The following is a 23675-nucleotide window of genomic DNA, read 5'->3' on the forward strand; positions in this document are numbered from 1 at the left end:
ATCATTCTTTACCGAATAATATTTCTTATTATATTAACTACAAAATTTAGTATATCTTAATTGCAAATAAATAGCAAGAGAAGTATTACTCGCAAATTTATCACGATACACAATATAAAGAATATTATGAGACCACTCGGTGAACTTAATTGTAAGAAACTGATGCAGTATTCATCTACATAGTAAAAATGAAATTTGTATATGAATGAATTATTTTGTCTAATCAATTATAGAGATTATAATTACATAGATTGTAATAATGTTCGAACGTAAAATCTTACACTTGCTATACTTAATATGGTTCTGACATTAATATCATATTTCTTAAATAAAATTAATGTAATATTTGTAAAAAATAAAAGAAATATTATGCTAATATCAATATATATAATTTTATCGTCATTAAAATAATGAAGTTGACATAAAATAATTCATTTATAATTTTCTTCCGTTCAATGATTTTAATCTTCCTGAAGAAATCATAAAAGTAAATAAGCAGTCTCACTTCTCAGTTTGTATTCTGTGAATCTCTTTTTGCTTTTGGGACTGATTTTCTTCATCTTCTTCTTGCTCTGTCACCCATATCGGTTTCTAACTCCAAAGCCACCGCTTCATGCTCTTTGTCTCTTCTCAATCTTATCCAAATTATTGTCTTCAATTCTCTTCACTCTTTTTTTGTCTCTTCACCGCACCATATAAAAAACTATCGTTTTTTCAGCACCAAAATGGGTCTAATCTTTAACCGAAATGTGCAATCTTCATCGGTTCCGTGTTCTCTAAACTGAATTTTTTTTTCCATCTACGAGCTCAATTGGGTTATCCATTTCAATTCCGTCTTCGTAGCAGTCTGATATATTCTCCGTTGATTTTAGTTTTTCTGTTTTTTTTTTTTTGGTGCACTTGCACTTTCAATTTTGATTCTGATAAGGGGGTTGAAAAAGACTGCGACTTTTTCAAAGGGTTGATTAAAAATGGTGTCAGGGAGCGACCCAGTTGAGTCTTTTTTCAATTCCGTCCAGGTTGTGAAGGAATCGCTGTCGCCACTGGAAGTGGGTATACGCAAGGCGGCGAAGGATCTCGAGCATTGTTTGGCGAGGCCAAAGAACAAGGTCAATGGTGTTTGTTTGATTGCCCCAGTGATGGAAGGTGGTGAATTTCAGATCTGTGATGTAAAGAAGAAGAAGGGTTTATCAATGAAGGTTCCTTTTAAGGCTTTCTTGGGCATGTTTTCAGGGAATGGTGGTAGTGGTAACAATAGAGCTCAAGTGGGGAGGGAAGACGGGCCTTCTTGCACCAATTGTTTGAAGTTTGCGGTGACTTGGTCTTTGTTGGTTAATGGGTTCCTTCAGTCTCTGCCACTTCCCTTCAAATCTGGGAGGAAGAGGTTTCAGAAAGTGTGTGATGAGGACAAGCTGTGTTCTTGCATGAAGCCCACTGTTTCATCATGTGAGGTGAAGCAGAATGAATCCAAGGGAGGTCAGTTCGGTAGAGCAGTGAGGGAGAAGGGTGTGAAGAAGAAGGATGGGAAGCATGTTTCACTTGAGTGCCTTATAGGTTTTATCTTTGATCAGTTATCTCAGACTCTTCAGAGTCTTGATCATGGGGTGCAACAAAATAAGGATGACCTTGACTCTGGGGAAACAAGTCTGCCTCAACCTTCTTTTTCTCACTTTGGTCATGTGAATGCACTCTCAGGTTTCTTGGAGGAGCACAGAGTGTATGTGAATGGTTTCTTGGGGAATTTGAGGTTTGCAAAGGTGGGTGGTGTGCCTCCATCAAGTGCGCCTGGAGAAGAAAGCCCTTCAATAAACGGAGATGGAGATAATAGTAGTAATAATAATGGTAATGGTAATGGTAATGGTAATAATGAAAACAAGGATGAAGCCGGAGGAAATTCAAATTCGCCGCAGAAGGTTGCCAACAACATATTCAGTATTCCTCTTTCAAATGTGGAGCGTCTAAGGTCTACACTTTCCACAGTTTCATTGACAGAATTGATTGAACTGCTACCACAGTTGGGGAGAACAGTTAAAGACCATCCTGATAAGAAGAAACTAATCTCGGTACAGGATTTCTTTAGATACACAGAGTCTGAAGGTATGGCATCTTACATAGGATAGAAAAAGAGAATTTCAATTTGCTTGCATAGAATACCAGCAAACTCTTGTTAATAACTTAAGTTATTGATTGTTAAAAAGTAAAAACATAAGAGTTCTTTTGGATTATGGTGTACCTTTTATTCAAAGTTATGAATGCATTTATTAGCATACAACTGAGCATAGGAATTGGATAAAACATGTTGTACATATGCATGGAGAGGGAAGGATCTTTGAAAATATTAATTAAATATGTCAATATAGGAGGAACCTGTCTTAGCAAATATAAGAGTATATTTTAGGTACATTTTTTAGTGTTAAAGGAACTGACATGAATTCTATGATTCATATAATGATATTAGCAATTAGCTAGTAGTTTCTGTGCCAAGCGGTATGGTAGGTGATGTAATATATTGAGGGGGTTGTAATACAATTTGAGTAAACATTAACGCAGGCTTGTTTCATAAATCTGCTTCTGCTTCTGAAATGCAGGGCTTTGATTCCCTGAGAACAATTTTAATTTTTTTTATATATTTGAGTTGGGAAATGTGAAGGAGGGAAGATTAATTAGGCTGCTCGAGGACTGAGAACAATAAAAAATGTGAACGTTGGTGTTTTAGCAATTTTCCCCTTCTTTCCCCCCTTTAAAACAGTTTTTAAAATTTATTTTACAAAATAATTTTATAAAAGAAAATCCTAAAACTACAATAAAATATGCCTGCCCTTATTTTTTTTTTCTTTTCTGGATTAGTGTTTGGCCATTGTGGCAATCGATCCCTGCATGATCAAAACTCCGATTAGTAATCATGTATGACTATACAGTATACAATCAAGGAATATACTTCATACGATAAATAATTTCTATTACAAATGGATACAGGCTCTAGATCCTATGCAATTGTGATCTTTTAGCCTTTTTGTCATTTGTGCTTTGGTCTTGTACCTATCGTCATTCAAATTATGTTTAAGCTGTTTGGCTATTCCATTTCTGACATCTTTGCTTGAAGTATGTAGGTAAGATTTCCAGTTTATTTGTTGTGTATTATTAGAAAAGAAACTAGGCCTACAGAAAGAGAAACAGAAATCTATTTTGTTATTATTATTTATTGTTACAAAGAGATCCTCTATATGTAGAGGAAGGTAATGGTCTCAATCAGAAACAGTTACATACAGATAGTACTAGGTGTTGACTAAGCACTACATATATGATTGCCAACTGTCCACTGATTGTTAACAGATAGAGAAGATAGGCTAGTTACAACACCAGTTACTAAACTATATAGAGACTAGGTACTGCACTTAACATATATGTTTATTTGTGGGGTTTTTGCTGGAATGCCAAATTTGACTTTTCATTTTCAATATCATAACAGGGAAAAGGTTCTTTGAGGAGCTGGATAGAGATGGTGATGGCCAAGTAACTCTAGAAGATCTAGAAGTTGCAATGAGAAAAAGAAAGCTACCACGAAGATATGCTAAAGAGTTTATGAGCCGTGCTAGAAGTCATTTATTTTCCAGGTCGTTTGGTTTGAAGCAGTTCTTGTCATTATTGGAACAGAAGGAGCCAACAATTCTTCGTGCATACACTTCTCTATGTCTAAGCAAGTCAGGGACATTAAAGAAGAGTGAAATATTGGAATCACTAAAGAATGCAGGACTACCTGCAAATGAGGACAATGCTGTTGCTATGATGCGATTTCTCAATGCAGATACAGAAGAATCTATATCATATGGACACTTCCGCAATTTCATGCTTCTGCTTCCCTCAGACCGTCTTCAAGAAGATCCTAGGTAAGAAACATATGATCAATGGATTGGTTTTCTATTTTAATTGCCCTGTATATTCTATTGGAGATAGATGTATTATAAATATCACTTTATTATATATAAACTCAATTACTCCTTTTTATATATTTGTTTTTGGACATTGTGGGGAGGGTTGTCAATAAGTGACATTACTGTCTTGGCAAAATGCTGTGCTTATGCATATAGTTACTTATATATTTACAGATAATGATGTCACAATACCTTTAATGATAGAAAGGAAATTTAATATAGAGAAAAGAGGGAAAGTTCAAAAAGGGGGGATTAAAAAGTAATGTGTGCATCCAATTCCAACCAAAACTATACGTTGCCACAAAGTTTGGGTATGAAGCCTTGATAAATAAGTTTTCAAGGATTACATAGTGATTCTATAATTATAGGAGTGTCTTACTACACAACAGTCTTGATTCTAGATGTTCCTTTTAAACAAACAAAATCAGTAAGTTACCAACAAATTGTTGGAGGGAGGTAATTTAGAATCATAGGGTACTAATGCTAACCTCATTTGGGGTTAGGATGTTTACGAAGTTTGGGAAGGTTACTAACGGAAGGTGTTCAAAAGGTTTTGGATTGAGACATAAGGAGTCTTGGTGGTGGAATGAAGGTGTTCAAGACAAGCTAAGAAATAAAAGTGTGTTTTAAGGCCATAAACAGGTGCAATAATGCTGACAATTGGAAAAAGGTATCAGAAATTCAGAATGCTAGGAATGAGACAAGGAAAGCAACGAGTGAGGCACGATTCAAAGCTTTTGAGGAGTTTTACCAATATATTGGGACAAAGAATGGAAAACATAAGATACATAAGTTTGCCTAAAATAGAGAAAAGAGATTATGAAACTTGAACCAAGTAAGACATATTAAGATTGAACAAGGAAAGGTTTTGGTTGTAGCTCAAGATATCAAAGATAGATGAGAGAAATGTTTTTATAAGTTTGTCAATGATGGACTGACACTGACTTTTAATATGGAAGGATGATAAATTCTAGGGGACTATCAAAATTTGGCTTACTGTCGCAAAATTTGAGTTGGGGAGGTAAAAGAAGCCCTTAAGAGGATAAATAATGGTTAACTTGTTGGTCTTGACCCAATAGATTGATGTAGTGGTTAGGCACCCTTTGTTCACATGTTTTATGGACAATCTATGTAGTGGGGAACTCGTGTTTGGTCCCTGCCATGTGCGAAAACTTGTCAGGCAATGACAATCATAGTACTGCGAGTGAAATTAGTCTCAAGCTCAATCGGCTAGGGAGAACCCTGTGGTAGGACCAAAAAAGAAATCCCTATTGAAGTTTGGAAATGTGTATGTAAAACAGGTATCATTTGGTTCGCCAGGCTATTTAATGAGATTTTGAGTTTTAAGAAAATGCTAGATGAGTAGAGGAGAAACACTTTGGTTCCTTTATTTAAAAGCAAGACAGATAATCAAAATTGTGTGAAGTAAAGAGGAATAAAATGTATGAATCACATTATGAAATTATGAAGAATAGGTGAATTAGATAGATTAAGTTGATTGTCAGTATATTAAATTGTTGTGGTTTAATGTGGTCCTTGTCGTTTCCTATCTTAATTTAAGGCAAATATTCAGAAAAAATGATATTATGCAATAAGATTAAATTATGTAGAAGTGTTGCAGTTAGTATTTTAATTTCCTCAATGATGATTAAGATTAAGATTCATCAGCAGTTAATGATTAAGATTCATCGTTTATAATTTATATCGATGACTATTTTTGTTATGGTTATACTTTCAGGAGTATTTGGTTTGAAGCTGCAACTGTAGTCGCTGTTCCACCAGCTGTTGAAATTCCAGCAGGAAGCGTTCTAAGATCTGCATTGGCAGGTGGCCTTTCTTGTGCCCTGTCTTGTGCATTACTGCATCCAGTTGATACAATTAAGGTATGTTCTTGAACTTTCACAAACTTATTGATTTCTTCTGTAACTGCTGATTTCATGTCTTTATCTGTGGAGAGCACACAATTCCATATTCCTCTCATAGCTTTTATTTTTTAGACTCCTTTAAGAGGACTCATCATTGTCTTATTCGGTATATTAGACTCGAGTACAAGCATCAACCATGTCCTTCCCTGAAATAATTTCTAAGCTGCCGGACATTGGAAGGCGGGGTTTATACAGAGGGTCAATCCCTGCCATTCTTGGACAGTTTTCGAGGTTGTTTATTTGATCTCTTTTCAATTCCCCCCTTCTCATTCTCCTTTATGTTGAAACAAAAAAGCAGAAAAGAAGTTGGTGTTTCAAGCTTCATTAAAACCTTCTCTTAACAGTGATAGATTAGAGTTATTTTCCCCTTTAAAGCTTATGCTACCTTTGTAATGCAGCCATGGCTTGCGAACTGGGATATTTGAAGCTAGTAAACTGGTGTTGATAAATGTTGCTCCAACACTGCCAGAACTCCAGGTAATTTGTAAAGTCTATTTGCTTTCTATTAATATCCTGGGCTACTCCTGATTATTTTTCCTTGTTTGTTGTTGAGAATGCAAAGAACATACAGTGAATTGCCTCATTTCCCTAACATTCAGTTAAATTATACCTACGTCCTTGTTTTGTCCCAGAATATCAGTCTGTCAGGTTTTCTGCATTATATAATTTAGATTAGTTAAAGCTGTTGCATTATTGAGAAAACTGGTTAAGAAGATAGCTACACTACTGCTGCAAACTTTCCGAGTTTCCCTCTTACCATAAATAAAACCAAGAGAAATCTGTCACTCAGTGATAAGTGAATTTTTTACTTAAGCTAAATTATTTACCTCCTTGTCTTTATTAGAAGGGTTGTTATTGGTGGTAATATGTTCCCTCACAAGGACATGTTAGGTAATTAGGATGATTTAAAATGAAAGGTAATAAAGGATTCTTAACCCGAGGGAACATGGTAATGAAACCCTTATTAGAATGATGCAAATGCTTTTAAGTGAGATGTTCATACCTAATAGATAAACATTTCTCAAATTCTATTCTATAGTTTTTAATACATAAAAGGTTTGTTCACTTTGATTAACCTTTGAAAGGGAATTTTACATTAGTAGGTTGATAATAATTTCTTTATATTGTTTAATAGGGTCTGCTTTCTTGTCACTTCTCTAAAATCTAGAAGTTTCATGTATGAGCATTTTTTGTAGGTTCAATCTGTAGCATCATTCTGTAGCACATTTTTGGGAACAGCTGTGCGGATCCCCTGTGAGGTGTTGAAGCAGAGGTTACAGGCTGGTCTTTTTGAAAATGTGGGTGAGGCTTTTGTGGGGACTTGGGAACAGGATGGCCTTCGGGGTTTCTTTCGTGGAACTGGAGCAACACTATGCCGTGAGGTTCCATTTTATGTTGCTGGCATGGGGCTTTATGCAGAATCTAAGAAGGTGTGTAATTTCCATGACTCAACATGTTTCTTGGTCCTGTTTGTCAATGGAATTTACATTTTTTATTAATGCATTGATAATATATCTCTGAAGCATTGGCCTTTAACTGAATGATTTATGTGATGCCTGTACCTGACCTCACCTAGTAGGATAAGGCTTTATTGTTGTATTATATTTTCGTTTGAAACTTGTGTGAAAATAAATGTTTTATGTTCACCCAAAAAAATAAAAATTAAGCAGGATTATATAGGAAATTTTACAGTTTCATGGAGAAAGATTAATATCAGTTTATTTTTTGACTACTGTTTAACACAAACTTAAGCAGCAGTAAATTTTAATGTGTTATATCAAATGAGTTGAAGTACATCTTAGCTAACATTAAGCCATGGGATATTCTTCTTCAAAATTATGTGACATGCATTCTGAAGCCTGAATTGATGTAATATACACCAATTAGCAGGGAATAACTCAATCATAAACAGTTGTGACCATACAATAATAATAAATTGCATGTAGACTTTGTATAGTATGTTTGGCTGGCTACCAGTGAATTTCCTTTAAAATGGTATGTTGTCATGGATGATTACTGAGTGATGGTTTTGGCGTTTGACTTTTAGGTTGCCGAACGACTACTAGAGCGGGAACTCGGTCCCTTGGAAACAATTGCTGTTGGAGCTTTATCTGGTGGCTTGGCAGCTGTTGTCACGACGCCGTTTGATGTCATGAAAACTAGAATGATGACTGCTCAGGGTCGGTCTGTGTCAATGACCTTTATAGCCTTCTCTATACTAAAACATGAGGGACCCCTTGGCTTGTTCAAAGGAGCAGTGCCCAGGTTCTTTTGGATTGCGCCTCTTGGTGCTATGAACTTCGCAGGTTATGAGTTAGCAAAGAAAGCAATGAATAAAAATGAGGAGGGCAAGGCAGGAAGTGCAGAGTAATATCTTTGTTAACTGGGATTCTGTCACACAGCAACCAAATGTCTGGTGGAATTTTTGAGTTTATTGCAGCAATCATTGGAATAAGGCCATTGATGCTGCTCTGAATTACACATTTTGTTTCCTTTTGTTCATTTTATACTTTTATGAGATTGCCCTTTAGCAGCAGAATTAAAAAATATGTTCACCATATAATTGCAAACTATAAAGGTTCAATTTATTTCTTCATCTATTGTACAGATTTTAATCCTTTGTATCTTTGAGCTCACATCTTTTTTGTTTTCTTGGTCCATTTTTTCATCCCATTTTGAGTTGATTTGCAAATCTTCATTTACTTGGTTAGAGCACTGTGTATTTACAATCAATTTATTATGTACTTATTACAATATAATTCTTGCGTTTCAGACTGTAGCTTAATTGGTATATCTCAAGTATGAGGTGCGGATATGAATTTTGCATACCCGAAGTTCAGATGGTTGCTTGACTAATGATAAAATTTTGTAAATTTACTTCTCGATACACTATATATATAATGCATAATGTTTTTAGGCATGTAAAAAAGTCTTTTGAAAAAAAGACTCTAGTCTTCAAACTTTAGACATAACAAGTATAATTTAGCTGATTTCACGACACATGCCTGGCAAATAAAACGTTGTTACATAGACTGTGACAATATAAATACTCATTTTTCTTTCTCTCCACATTAGATCACCACCTATCACACAATAACTCTCCCCTCTTCTCTCATGGTATAGACCAGTATTTGGTGTTCACAAAGAATGTAAATTTATGACCAACAAATGTCCTTTTATTTATTTATACATCCATCAAATTTGCTTTTTGAAAAAAAAAATCAACTAATTTAATTTCGCTAAAAGAGAGTCACAAAAATTGACTTTCAAATTATAAGTCTATCAATTATTTATATATAAAAAAATATAGTGTACTCGATGGTGGAATGGTGATGGGGATGGTCCTGCAAGCACGTAGGGATGTCCGCAAAGCTTTAAATGGTAGAGGCAATGATGTGGTTGTTCACCAATCAAATTACCGGCAAGCATTATATGCGTAGTTAGAGCACTGAATATTTGGTTTTGTGGATGCTTGTGGTTAGGTTAAGTCTTCATTTTGGGCTAAAATGTTTAAATAGTACAACTTTTTTAGGAAACAACCAAATTTCAAAGTTTTAAAAGAAATTAAAAACATATTTTACCCTTAAGTTTATTAACTCAAATAGACCATGTTAGTACAATTTTTATTGGACTTACGTAATTTAAAGTTAAAACTTGAAAAATATAGTACAAAATGGTTGAATTTTAATTTTATAATTCCTTTAAAATTAAATGTTTCGTGTCTTGATCTTATTGATTATTTCTTGATAAGACAGAAAAGAAAGCTAAGATATAAATCTTATATTTAGTTTTATTTTTCAAAACACAAAGCTCTTTCATTTTTAAAAAATTTATCTTCAAATGTGTTTGATCTATCTTACTCTTTTTATGAATTCTATGTTGCACTAGTGTGGTCTATGGTGCACCATAAATAATAACTCTTACATTAATATAATTTTCATTTATTATAATTAGTGGAGTGAAGGCTTTTTGTGCCTTTGTGTAATGAATAATAGAAGTAATTGTTTAATAAAGGTGTAAAAGTGAGAGAAAGGATATAAAAAAATTAGAATATAAATAAAAACATTTATTACATTTGTGTGAAAAGTTAGGCTTACTAGAGTCTTAAAAAGATGCGGACAAAAAATAATTGAAAAGTTAATTAATATGAGATATGTATTACTAAGGTGTACCTTCCACGTTGTATCCTAACAATTAATCTTCTTCCTCTCACCAACTACCATGGCTGTTGGAATGCTTTTGTCTTTAGTGCACCATTACCAGAAACGATTTCTGACGACAGTGCTACAACTTTTTGTCCTCTCCTTCCTCTTATTCTTCACCTCTTTTTTGGGTTTGGTTTTTGTATTGTAGGTTTGATACAAAAGGCATCCAAATGAAAATCTCATGTGGCAAACGAGGTAGGCAAGTGTGAACTATGTTACTAATGCACACAACAGAGGGGTGGAAGTGAGAAGCATGATACAATGTAGGAGAGTAGACTACTAGGGGTGGGCAAAAAAAACTGAACTGAACTGAACTGAACTGAACTGGTGGTGAACTGTACTATAAAAAACTGAACTGTTTGTAAAAAAACTGAACTGAACTGTTTAAAAAAAAAACTGAACTGAACTGAACTGTTATAAAGTTGAACTGTACTAAACTATAAAAACTGAACTGAACTATAAAAATTGAATTATTTTTATAAAAGAATAAAAATTAAATGTGTTTAACATATTATGTCTTAATGGATTAGCTCGATAGTCTAATAACCAAAACTTAAAAAAAAAGTGATCTGAAAAAAAATTGTATCAATTTTGTCGAACTTAACGGATCAATTGAGCTATGTTGAACTACTTATTTTTAGGCTTAAAATTTACTGAGTTTGTTTGACTTAATTTTATATTTTTTCCTTTGAAAAATTTAAATAAAATATAAAATAAAGTAAAGTTGGCAAATGTGTCCTATTTTGATAGATCAATGAGTCAAAATTGTTCAATTCAAAATATCATAACAGTTTAGTGCAGTTTAAATTGTAGTTCAGTTCAAGTTTTTATAGTACAGTTCAGTTCAGTTCAATGACACAAAAGAATAGTTCAGTTCAGTTTGTCTGAACTAATGTTTAGTTTAGTTCAGTTCATATGAACTACTTTTAAGTTCAGTACAGTTTTTATAAGTTCAGTTTAGTTCAGTTCGTTTTGCCCACCCCTATAGACTACAACTAGAGTGTCGCTAACCACCACTGCTCATTGTTGTCCAAGGTGATTTCCGGTGGCAGCACCATTTTCCCCTTTCTCTTTTGTTCTTCCATGACTGTGGATTTGTCGCTTAAGTACAGATCTACCACACAATTATAAATCTTCCACGATGCACAAGTCTATCGTGACAAAGTGTGGATTAGTCACAAGGGAGACTTGCAAATGAATTCAAATGTGTGACTTTGTTACATGAGTATAGATCTCTCATGATGTAATCACTCACGAGCTTAAATTTGTTACAATAGAGTATATATCTACTAAACAAAGATGCGTAAGTGAAGAGTGTGAATTTGTTATAATGAGATACATTTTTTGTTTTATTGTTTGTTTGACTAAATATCGTAGAATTGAATCTCAACATAAACTTTCTTCTTTTTTTGAGAAAGAGAAATGAAGAAATAAAATTAAAGATAAATTAACGTTTCAATAATGGTGATGGTCACCATTGTTAAGAAAAAACAAAAATAATTATAATATTATGTAAGAAGTCCACCTTTAATAATCTAAACCCTATATTAATCTAAAAGTTGTTAAAACCACCTATTAAAGTGATTCACCTTAGACTTCATCCCTCGATGAAAACTAAATTAATCTAAAGACTACAATAGACCATTTGAAGAAGTGTACTATAATCCTTCTCCTCTTTCAACGAGAACAAATGGTAAAAAGAAACTATACTACCCAAAATTGTAATTTTAAAAGACTTCACCTTTTTTATTTCCTTTTGAAAGATATACTGAGCCGAGTAAATTTTTTTTTTTTCTCAGCTATCACCGTTTTAAATTGGATATGCATACAAGGACACAATATTTCGCAAATCCTTTGGTAAAATTATGGAAAGCTCTCGTTCAAGCTCTCTATTACCAAAATGTAAACCTTTTATTCTTAACAGCAAAATATAAATCCCGGATAACGCTTTAGCATTTTTCGGTTTGCCCCGAATATGCCAGGGTATGGACCAAGTCGTTGCTATTCTAGTGTTTAGCTTTACGATACGATTAAACTGAAAGAAAAATATATTTTTTTTACTGGGTAAACATAATTTATTTAGAAAAACACAAACCAGCATTATCTTGAAATTTTCTGACCACAAACCACAAGACAGCAGTTTGTTGACGACTCAGGTGTAGTCTTAAGTGATTAACTACAGCACCACAAAAAATATCGACAGTGATAATAAGAACCTTTAAACTGCAAGGGAACCGAGTTACAAAGAAATCAATGTAGTTGTTATTATTGAACCAGCAAGGAAAACATCAATTTCTGATGTTTTGCTAATTGAAAATCAATAGCCCCAGTTATCATTCCTGATCTCATCATCAAACTTTTTCTTCAGCTCAGGATGCTTGGCAAAGTACTCATCTGCCGTCATCGTACTAAGCTTTTTCTGTAAAGAATAAATGACGGCATGAGTTTTTCTATTTTTTATTTATTTTAAATGAAAATGAAAAATCTGTGAGGTGATTTCTATTACCTTCAGCTCTTGTACATCAGCAATTTCCTTTTCCAATCTTTCAGACTCCTTCAGAGATTTCTCCTCTGCTTCTTTAAGTTCAACCAACTGCAGCCAGACAACACAATATATAGCACAATTAAGTGTAATGTATTTCAGTAAGAAACTTTATCTAAGGCGCAAGAGATTTAAAACAAAATACGAACTAAAGATTTGACAAGTTCATACAAGTGAGTCAAATTTAGCCTTATATTGAGGAGTTACTGTGTCGACAAACTTGGGGATCTCTATGCCTGCAGAGAAACCATCACACAAAATGTTAAAGGTCAAAACTAATGGTAGGCGAAACAGTGAAATTATAACAGGAAATCATGGTTTTGATACACACACATAGGGGCATATCAAGTTAATCTTCATCATCCATGCGTAAGATAGAATAGTCATATGATTAGATTTACCTCTCAAGCTCCCTATATATTTATATTTATGGTTTTAATTACCTTTTTGGTCCATAGTTTCATATATTTCACTTTTTAGTCTTTATACAAATCAATTTTTGGTCTTTTAGTCTCTGTCGTCTATTTCTATAGAGAAGAATAAAAAGGTAAAGTACATGCCACTATAGGGACTAAAAGAATACAAAAAATTGTATATATAAGGATTAAAATTGAATATTTTCAATTATAGATACTAAATGCTAAAGTTTATGAAATCATAGGTACTAAAAGGGTAATTAAACCTATATTCATATAGACACAACCCATTCACACATGGGGCATTCAGTACAATTTTCAACAATAACATCTTCTCCCCAAATAGGAATTCAAATGCAAGGCTGATGTAGAGTGTTTTGCACTGTAGCTACAAAAAAGACCTCTGAGCTTATATCAAACCAAATCCATTTTCAAAATTCTATTCCATATTATACACAAAGATGTGCAAAAAATCCAAATCAAACTAATCCAAAACTGAATCGATCCATTTTTTAAAAACAAATCAGTTAATTCAATTGTTTTACAAGGTGGATTGGTTCTGTTTTATGAGAAATCCAAACCATATTTATGAGTATAAACTATAAAGTGGATAACCAAATTACATCAAACCCATCCAATTTAAAAGAAAATCTAATTGGTTTTTAGAAAAACCGAACCAACTCATTTTAAATGGAAAAAATCATATCAGATTTTTCAAAAATCCAAACTGTGAACAGCCCAAATTGTATAGGTGTTTACTAAATGTATATTGATATTTTCTAAATGTGAAAGCAGCAGCAAAAATATTGTCTCAGCTGTGTAGCAGATTTTTCTTGTGCTTTTCCTTATAAAATTGGGAAATAATCAAATAACAAAAAAAAGTTCCAAATATCCATATTAAATTTTGAACACCACATTCCTTGTATCATTTGAATATATTGGGTTTTAACATGCAATAGGTAGTAGATTACAACATAAGGAAATCAATTAACATGAGAAGCAACAAAAGAATGTTATGGAAATATCAATTTTGGAGGATGACTTGTCAACCTCTTAAAGGTGTTTTATCCAAATTACTATCTACTATTCTTTGAGAAATTTATAGCTCATATTCTGTTCTATCAAAAGAATATGGTACCATTAAGTGCAAGAAATAGACAAAATTGAATTTTTTAATATCTTTATACACTTTTCCTAAACCACAATTTTATTCAAAGAGAGAAAAGTTCAAAAAGAAATAACTTTAATTTTAGTAAAACTGGTGATATTTGCACTGCCTTGCAAATCACACCAAAGTGTAAAACAGAGAGCATGTTAAGGAATAACAAACGGATTCACAGATCCCAAAGCAGGACTGTAAGGCTAAAAATGGTTGCAAGGCTCTTGGTTTATATAGGAAAGAAAGTGTGACCAGAACTGAATTTACAAAAATTTAATTCAATCATGTCATCACCAATAAGAATGTGTCAAGTACACTACCCGTACTGGTATAATCAAGAAATCTAAAATGTATGTATATTAAGATCATTCACAAACATACTCTCATAATGCTCCTTGTACATATCGACCAAACGGGTGCCAATTCCTTTTCTGTAATAATCCCAATCTATGGGCTCAGGCTCCTGCAGAATGTGAATAACGAATAAGCAAGGGCCGATTAATACATTTAAAAAAAAAAAAACAATTACACAACCTTTGATATATTAAACATTTTTCAAGAAGTAAATAACTAATTTATCACATGATCACTCCGAATCGCAGAGCTCTCTCTCATTCAAAACACGACGCCGAGATGTTCGTCCAAAAATTCACATAACAGGTACGTATCGTTAAAAATAATCATTTCCAAAAATATTCAGAGAACCTAAGTGCGTGTTTGGATTAGCTCATTTCATTCAAATGAGTTTATAATCAAGACCAATAGCGGAATGAAACAACTATTCGTTTATTTCCAAAATCATTTCCAAAACTACATTCCGAAGAAGAGAAACTAAGTGCGCATTCGTATTAGCCTATTGCATTCGAAAGAGTTTATAATAAATCAGAAATCGCTGTAAATCTGGTACGTGCACTAAGAGCCAACCGATCTAACACCTGAGAATAATACGGAAATAAATTCGCATCCTAAATCGAATGCAGAAGGAAACGATACAGATAGATCGGCGAAAGAAGGTACCTGGCTGAACTTGGTCTGGAGTTGGGAGTTAACCTCGTCGAAAGCGCGACGAAGGTTGGCGAACTCTCTGCGAGCCTCATCGGAGACGAGAAGCTTCGCCATTCCATCCCAATCGATGGTCCTACCCACCTTGAAAGCCACATCGGTAACTTTCTTCACCGTTCCGCTCATTTTCGATGCGATTTTCTCTTCTCCCAAACGCGATTCTAATACCTCGGTGCTACCTCTGCTGCTCTCTGCTCCCTTTCACACCCTCCTCCTATGACCTTGCTTCGTCGTGTGGGCCGGGTTCTATCGGGCCGGCCCATTACCGCAACAAAATACACTTGGGCCTTTTACGATTTAAATCTTCCCTTTCGAAACACTTTCCTCTCTCATTTCCTTTTCACAGCACACTCTCCCTTTTTGTTGCTTTGACATCCCTCCTTTTCTCTCTTCATATCATAAAATTAATTTCAATAAAATTAACATAATATTTTAAAATTATTTTTTGGAATTAAAAAACAAAACAGTATATCATAAAATACTTTTTGAAATTAATTATGATTATATTACTTTTCAGAAAATATTTTTTTAAAAAATGTTCAAATGCCTAATTGTGAACTATTAAGAAATTGTCGAATTTTTACAACATTAAATATAGGTCAGAGACTACATCTAAATTAAAATGTTTGTCTTATATAATAAAAATCAATCAACAATTAGGATTGCTAGTATAAAGGATATTTGTGGTACTATATATTAAAAAACAGTATAGTTAGCAAAAATAAGGAGAGTGTAAATAGTAAAATTGGCCTTAGTGGTCACGAAAGGCCCAAACCAATGATAAAGAAATCAAAGACATGCAGGCAATCATATTAAAAGAGAATGTGCTTTTAGCCGATGTACTGGTTTTGCGTCACACTCGTATCTAGGTCTAGATTTGCTTTGCATCTAAAGCAAGCACGTGCATTTTGGGGCCCCTCATTGGGCCTAGATATGGGCTTGGTTCTTTTCCTCTTTATTGCTTTTAGCAGGCCCTACTTTGGACCAGTAAATAAAATAAAGTGACAAGTTTAAATTATTATGGTTGTCTTCTCAATTTCTCATGGTCACGTAGAAAGTGAATGAATACTAGTAGCCTACAATGCTGATTTTAAAAATGAGTTCGTTGAGAAGGTAAATTTAAGTGATGATCTTTTGTCGGGTTATGCTATGGACTCAATGGCTCATAATAAATTATATAGCCTAGACTGAAGTCCCAAGTATAATTAGTCATTATGACTTATAAGTCAGAAGAAAAAAAACATCGTTAATGCAATTAAAGTTTTTTTTTTTTTCAATTAACATAGTTTAGATCCTGTTCTAAATTTAATAATTAAGAACTAATTTATACTTATAAGATATAAGTTTTGATAATTAAATATTATTTTAACGTATATAAAATTTATTTATGTAATCATTTGATTATATTAATATAAATATTACTTACGTATATTAAAGAATTTTATGATTTATGATAAAGTTAAAATTAAACTTTAAAAAATAAAGTTGGACGACTATTTTTCTTAGTTTTCAATATTTTGGCCTATTTTATTTTTTAAAGCTTGAAATCACAATATAGGAATAATAAACCAAAATATACATGACAAAGAATTATTACGAGTTACATACTTGCACTAATTCAGTTTCAATCGTTTCACACATTGATATTGAATAATGAGAAATCATTTCATTAATTTATACAATTTTCCCTTTTAAACTAATTTTCAACACTCATCCAAAACATTTACATCAATTTAAAGCTAAAGTAAACGCAGCTCCAAAACATTTACATCAATTTGAAGCTAAAAGTAAACGCAGCTCGTTTCATTTTAGAAAATATGAATGTTTCTTTTGAACAAAAGAAACTAATGTTGTGAAAAGGAAAACCCGTCAAGGAGGCCAAAACACCGAAACTCAGCTACAATCTCTACAGCCATATTTGTAGAGTCAAAAGGCATGCGAATGTTTCCTTTGATTCCGTCCAACATGCCCTTCATTAGCTGCTTCCACCTCGTATATTAACATGGGTTATACGATGATGAAGTCTATTACTGATAGAGATAGATGGTATCGTCAACGTATGCTCCATAGCCTCTGGTTTTCATCTACTTAATTTCCTTGCCTTCAATTTTGATATATACATGCACCCTCGCAATTAAATCAAGTATTGTATATATGAATGAACATTATATTATGTATAATTAAGATCGAGTCACATTCACTAATAAAGATCCTTAAAAAAAAAACGTTGGTGAATTTTAATATGAGTCATGTCAAATGCGAAGTATTCTACAAGGTATATGTATGCTGGTGTAAGCAAACTCATGAAATAATCTCAGTCATATTCCTTAATTGAAAAAACCTCTTCATTTTTTCCTTCTTCACTTATGGTCTCGATCGCGACACGTCAATTGGGGGACTAATTAAACACAATGAAGATCTTGCACCTAAAAGCATATGTACGTCTGCTAGTTCTGGTCTTTTGTCTTTATTCCCTAGCCAGCTATATACACCACTTCTTTCATATATTGGTCCCCCAATATCCCAAAGTCATATTTTGCACTAAACATTAATTATGAATATTAATATATATAACTAAGAGGCAAGAGCTAAGACTTGGTTTAGTATAACGCAATGCTCTTGACTCCGTATGTATGTAATTTACGAACTCAAACATGTAGTCATACTTTTTTGACGGGGTAGACAGTGACAAGTAGTGGAGATATAACTAACAAAAAATAATATATCTGAAATCTTAATAAGCTGATCTTTCTTGAGGCCATTGGTCATTGCATGCCGCCTAAGAGAAGCTACAAAATTCGTTTGGATATCTACAGATTAATTGAATGCTATACATCATCAATAGCTATCCGAAAGCTATAAATAAAATACTGCACTAACCCCTTGTCCAAAATTCAAGGGTTTCACACACAAAATATTAGAGATGAGGATGGATAATATTGGAGAAAGAAAGGTCATGAAGGCTGCTAATTAACGACATGGGGCAATATTGCAGGTCAAGTTTTGCTAACTTTAGAGTGGTCAAATCATGTTCTGAGTTTCTAGTTTATGTGCTTACAAAACTTCATTTTCTATCAGCCATTTGACGTTAGGAATTCAAGCTGCCGTACCGAGGGGGAAGCCCTAGACCCGAACAGACTCAAATCAGAAGATGCAATTGGACAAGGAAGCATGCCAAATAATCATAATAAGACAATCCAGGATTAACAATAATACAAAAATCGGCTGCGTAAATGGGTCCTTCTACGAAACTAACCATAAGAAATACTTGTCACGTCTCTCCATCACAAGAAATATTATTATAGCTTGCTGAAAGTGTGTATATACATTGATTCCATTCGTGTAGAAGAAATTTCTGATTTTATCTTCTTGTTCACCATTGCCTTTTTGTTAATGTCATCAATATATGTGTTAACTTGGTCAGTTTAGGCGGGAACCTAATAATCATTAACTGGAAGAATCCTTATAGCACATGCTAATAATAAGACTCAAGTTCAAGATGGATTGTTTATCATCTTGGTTCATTGATTCATACTTTTGAAAAGTTTGCAGCCTACATGCTATACTATACTTACAAATTCAAGTCTTGTGTGTCTTTCACTTTGAATTATATTGCGCAGTCTATATCAAGCAAAACCTATATATACACGTTGCTGAGTTATTTATATTTGTTTTTAATTATGATATTAATACGAAATCATCAAAAATAATGATTAATTTCTACAAAAAAAAATTAAAAGTGCATATAAGTCGAGTATTTCCATTTTAACATAACTTATTTTATATCAAAATCAAAAATCAAACCCTAAAAAACTTAATTAAGAGACAAAAATCACTACTAATTGTATCAATTAATGTTAGTGAAGAGTTATATATGTATGTTGATGCACATTAATTGTAAAGTTTTATTAATAATACCTCACGTGTTTGAGGAAAATTAGAGAAATTTTTTTAACTTCTCGAAGTTATATATAATTTATTTTTATATATTTAATTTGCTTTAATTTAATAGTCGGTATATTTTTTTTACTCAAGACATTAATTTTATCACTTTGACAATAATATATTGAACCTTATAAAGGAACTTGAACAATAATATATTGAACCTTATAAAGGAACTTGAAGAACTCGGTTATATGTATAAATTAAAGTTGTTCTCGATACCTCCAATTTCACTTAATTTGTAAGAAGATTTTAATTTGGATATATATAAGAAGATTTTAATTTGGATATATATATTAGTGTAAAAAATTTTACTACATAAAATCATCTTTTATGTGACTTCTTAAGTTATATTTGACAAAAATAATTAAATTAATAAACTGGTTGAAAAGTTAATAACTTACATAATAACAGTTAAACTAGCTTATTGAATTATATGAGCTTAATAAAATTATTAGTTAAAATAGCAGATAAATGTAAAGTTGAAGACTTTTATTTTTTAACTAATTTTAATATACTATAATATTTTATTTAAAGATATTATCAGAATTTAATTTCGTTGCATTTTCTTTAGTTCCAGTTATTATTATTTTTTCATGTTGTATATTCTATTATTAATTTTATGTTATATCTTACAATACTCTCGACCAATGCAAATTTAGAATAACATAGATGTTATATTTTCATTATATCGTTTAGTATGATAATATTATTGAATACTTTTAAATACTATTTATTATTAGTATTATCATACTTATCAATACCTTGAAATGCTCCATTAAAATAATAAAATAAATAACAAAAATATAATGATTAAAATAAATAACGTGATATAAAAATATCCAGAAAACAATAACAAAAAGGAATAGGACGTAAAATCATACGTTAAGTTTATACTAAAAATAAATTTTAAAAAAATGCTTAAATGTGTAATTGTGTAATTTTAGTTTTTCAATTTTTAATTGAGTAATCATAGTTCTTAAAATATTACAATTGTGTGGTTTTAATTTCTAAAGCATCGCAGTTATACAAATTTTTACCTATTTAAATTTTTCTATATATTTAATAATTTTAGTAATAATAAATGTATATCAATTAATATATAAATAAAAATTATAATATATGTAACTTAAATAGATCAAAAATTGTATAACTATAATATTTGAGAGACTAATTTTTTTTAATTAAAATTTGAGAGACTAAAATTTTACAAAACTTAAAGGACTAAAATTAGATAATTATAATACTATAGGATAAAAAAAACACAATTAAGAAAAAAGATAATAAGTTTAATATACATTTTAAAGATACTAAGAGAATAAAATTGAAACATAAGAAGTTAAGACTAAAGAATCATTGGGGTTGTCACTTGATATAGATAGTATATGTTGTATATAAGGTATTACAAAAAGATACTAGTCTCACATTAGCTAGTATTGTATATTTGGAGAATGGTTTATATATTAAGTTGTAATATAAGCATACAAAGAGACTAATAAGAGTGGAAAGATTTCTGTCCATGCACATGAACCTAATGGGTTTGTGGTAATGCAAATTAGTTGATTTGCTTCCTGTGCACAAGATAGAAGCGAGCTTCTTGTAGTTTTTACTTTTTTTTTAATATTTGTACTAGCAAGGTTATTCGGCCACCTGACTCTGTCACTCGGTCACCTGATAGCCGACACCCAATCGGCACCCGAGTGGCCGAACCAGGTGGCTGATTAGCCACCACATGATCCATAAACCCAGATTCCCACTAATGAAGAGTTAAGGACTCCCCCTAATTAGGGATTAAGAGTTAATCATACCAATAAACCGATTAGAGGCGTATTACCTAATCCGGTAATCTTGTTGCAGGGCCCATGGGAATCTGGGCCCATAAATGTCAGTATAAATAGCTCATGTCACGAGGTAACGTCACTGTTCATTAATTACTATCGATACTTGTGCTTTGTCCTGACTTGAGCGTCGGAGTGCCTTTTGCAGGTACCTCCCCCCTCACCGGAATATTCGATCGGAACTCTCGTTCGACCCACAGAATACGAGAAGATTACTAGTGTGCCCTTCAGACAGGTACATTTTGGCGCCCACCGTGGGGCCGAACCGAGAAACTTGAGAAGACAAGCCAAGACAGCTGCAAAAGTTAACTGAATTGAGCTATGGCGAAAACAAGGAGAACCAACACAGAAGATCATCATACTGAAGAGGAGGAACATGTCGAGGTTGTTGATGAAACTGATTTGTCCGAAACAGTTCGTTTGCTGAAACAGGAAATGGCAGCGATGAAGCAACAACGGGAGAAGGATGCGAAGGAACTTTCGGCCTTGAAAGCCGAAAATGAGGCATTAAAAAACCAAGATTCTTCGTGGAAGCCTACTCATCCCACAACCACTCAGACACAAGGGTCTTATCAATCTCATGAGGTCCGCACATCGGTTCCTCACGGCTCGGCCGCGGCACCAGAAAAATCCCCTTCGACCTTGCATACGATCGGACGACCCACCGACGTAGTAACCATCGGCTCACATAGACACCCTTTCACATCATCCATTATGCAATTGCCGTTGCTCGATAATTGGAAATCGTTACCCATTGATAAGTATGACGGTACAACCGACCCTGATGAACATCTTGATGTTTTTCTCACGCAGGTAACCTTGAGCACCACGGATGATGCGGCCTTGTGTCAGATTTTTCCGACATCTCTCAAAGGCAGGGCGTTGAGTTGGTTCACTCGGCTACCTCCTAACTCAATCGACTCGTTCAACACTTTGTCATCACAGTTCACCATCCAGTTCGCAACGAGCCGTCCCCACAGCTTGACCTCACTATCATTGGTAAGCCTTCGACAAGACAAGAAGGAGTCTCTTCGGGCCTTCATGGATCGGTTTAACAAAGCTGCGCTGGAAATCCGAGACCTCAATTCGGCCGTAGCACTCCATCACCTCACAACGACATTGAAGCCGGGGCCATTCGTCAATAGCATTTGCAAAAAACCTCCTTCGGACATGAACGACTTACGAAGGAGAGTTGACAAGTATATGCAAATGGTAGAGTTAGCCGAATACCGCAATCAAGCCCGTGCCGAATCAGTGAGCAAGGCCGAAAAGCCAACGGAACAACCATTCAGAGGGAAAGCCAAAGAAATAACACTGCGAGACCGACCCACTTGTGGGCCGAAATACTCTCACTACACCCCCCTGAATGCCAGCAGGGCAGCGGTGCTAGAGCAAGCCCTCGCGGCTGAAGTGCTAGCGGTCCCGAAGCAAGCTTCTACCCCACCACGTGCCGATACCAGCAAAACTTGCAGGTACCACCGCAACCGTGGACATTCTACCGAAGAGTGTGCTGCCCTTAGGGATAAAATTGAAGATTTGATCAAGCAGGGACAGCTTCATAACTTCGTCGATCGGTCAGGATCATCTCGGCCTCGCTCAACATATCAACCTCGCCACCAGGATCGGCACAGACATGATAATTCTGAGAGGACTCGGCGTGACCGAAGCAGGTCTCGTGATAGGAAGGACGACCCATCGGCTGCGCATAGGAGGGTTATTAATACAATCGCAGGAGGATTCGCCGGAGGAGGTTCAACTTCCTCAGCTCAAAAGAGACACTTGCGTGCTATTCGCTCGGTTCACGTCGTTGATAGGCAGCCCTCCCGAAGACTACCAACCATAATCTTCACTGATGCTGACTTTCAAGGCATTGACCCCGTGCAGGACGATCCAATGGTGATCAGCGTAGAAATTCACAATTTCATAGTCAAGAAAACGTTGGTTGACCAGGGCAGCTCGGCGGATATTTTATACTGGAATACCTTCAAACAGTTAGGTATTTCCGAGACGGAGTTGATCCCTTACGATGACCCCTTGGTTGGATTCTCAGGAGAACGGGTAAGCACCAAGGGATATATTAAGTTATTCACTCGTTTTTGTTTTGACGAACAAGAAAGTAGAGAAATTCAGGTGAAATACATTGTGGTGCATGCCAACACGTCTTATAATATCCTCCTCGGTCGGCCATCATTGAACATGTTGGGGGCAATTGTCTCGACACCGCACTTAGCAATGAAGTTCCCATCCGACAAAGGGAAGATCCTTACAATCCACGCCGATCAGAAAGCTGCTCGGGAATGCTATTTCGCAAGTCTGCGCGTATCTCCCGTCGAAGAACAGCGACAAAAATCCAAACGGGTTCATGCTATAGCTCCTTCGGCATCTGACGCGTTGGTCGATTGGGATCTTGATCCAAGAATGAACAATGAATAACGTGTCAAACCGGTTGACAAGAAAGTCCACTTACAGTTCGGTGCACTTCCCACACAAGTTACATACATCGGCGCAGATATGTCCAAGGAAGACTGTTCAGTCTTAGGCCTTGTGATTAGTCGGAACAAGGACCTATTTGCGTGGACTCCTTCTGACATGCCTGGCATAGACCCGAGTGTTATGTGTCATAAATTGTCAATATGTGCTGAAGCACGACCGGT

General features: G+C 34.2%; 3 protein-coding genes across 3 annotated transcripts; 2 read left to right on the forward strand and 1 right to left on the reverse strand.

The window, feature by feature from the left end:
• The first annotated feature begins 473 nt into the window (after positions 1-473).
• Positions 474-8464, forward strand: SAMTL (mitochondrial substrate carrier family protein). The gene is made up of 7 exons (XM_020378990.3): positions 474-2097; positions 3470-3887; positions 5671-5815; positions 5973-6088; positions 6256-6334; positions 7054-7287; positions 7905-8464. The coding sequence occupies exons 1-7, from the start codon at positions 972-974 to the stop codon at positions 8226-8228; spliced, it is 2442 nt and encodes an 813-aa protein (XP_020234579.1). The 5' UTR covers positions 474-971; the 3' UTR covers positions 8229-8464.
• Positions 8465-12092: 3628 nt separating this feature from the next.
• On the reverse strand, positions 12093-15435 carry ATPQ (ATP synthase D chain). The gene is made up of 5 exons (XM_020346930.3): positions 15197-15435; positions 14561-14642; positions 12776-12840; positions 12569-12655; positions 12093-12481 (listed from the first exon to the last, which is right to left on the reverse strand). Exons 1-5 carry the CDS (start codon positions 15365-15367, stop codon positions 12380-12382), a joined length of 507 nt encoding a protein of 168 aa, XP_020202519.1. The 5' UTR covers positions 15368-15435; the 3' UTR covers positions 12093-12379.
• A 5907-nt stretch (positions 15436-21342) lies between these two features.
• LOC109812565 (uncharacterized) lies at positions 21343-23454 on the forward strand. Its single transcript, XM_083060994.1, has one exon. The coding sequence runs from the start codon at positions 21343-21345 to the stop codon at positions 23452-23454; it is 2112 nt and encodes a 703-aa protein (XP_082917120.1).
• Positions 23455-23675: the final 221 nt, after the last annotated feature.

The sequence above is a fragment of the Cajanus cajan genome, chromosome 7 (assembly GCF_000230855.2).
Source record: "Cajanus cajan strain Asha chromosome 7, NIPB_CcT2T_4, whole genome shotgun sequence".
Taxonomy (NCBI): Eukaryota; Viridiplantae; Streptophyta; class Magnoliopsida; order Fabales; family Fabaceae; genus Cajanus; species Cajanus cajan.

Coding starts and splice junctions, on each gene's coding strand:
- LOC109812565 (XM_083060994.1), top strand. CDS start 21,343: ATGGCGAAAACAAGGAGAACCAACACAGAAGATCATCATACTGAAGAG.
- ATPQ (XM_020346930.3), bottom strand. CDS start 15,367: ATGAGCGGAACGGTGAAGAAAGTTACCGATGTGGCTTTCAAGGTGGGT. Junction 12,841..14,560: donor GTACAAGGAGCATTATGAGA/GTATGTTTGTGA, acceptor GTTTCTCTGCAG/GCATAGAGATCCCCAAGTTT. Junction 12,656..12,775: donor AGGCTAAATTTGACTCACTT/GTATGAACTTGT, acceptor GTCTGGCTGCAG/TTGGTTGAACTTAAAGAAGC.
- SAMTL (XM_020378990.3), top strand. CDS start 972: ATGGTGTCAGGGAGCGACCCAGTTGAGTCTTTTTTCAATTCCGTCCAG. Junction 5,816..5,972: donor ATCCAGTTGATACAATTAAG/GTATGTTCTTGA, acceptor TCGGTATATTAG/ACTCGAGTACAAGCATCAAC. Junction 6,089..6,255: donor ATTCTTGGACAGTTTTCGAG/GTTGTTTATTTG, acceptor TTTGTAATGCAG/CCATGGCTTGCGAACTGGGA.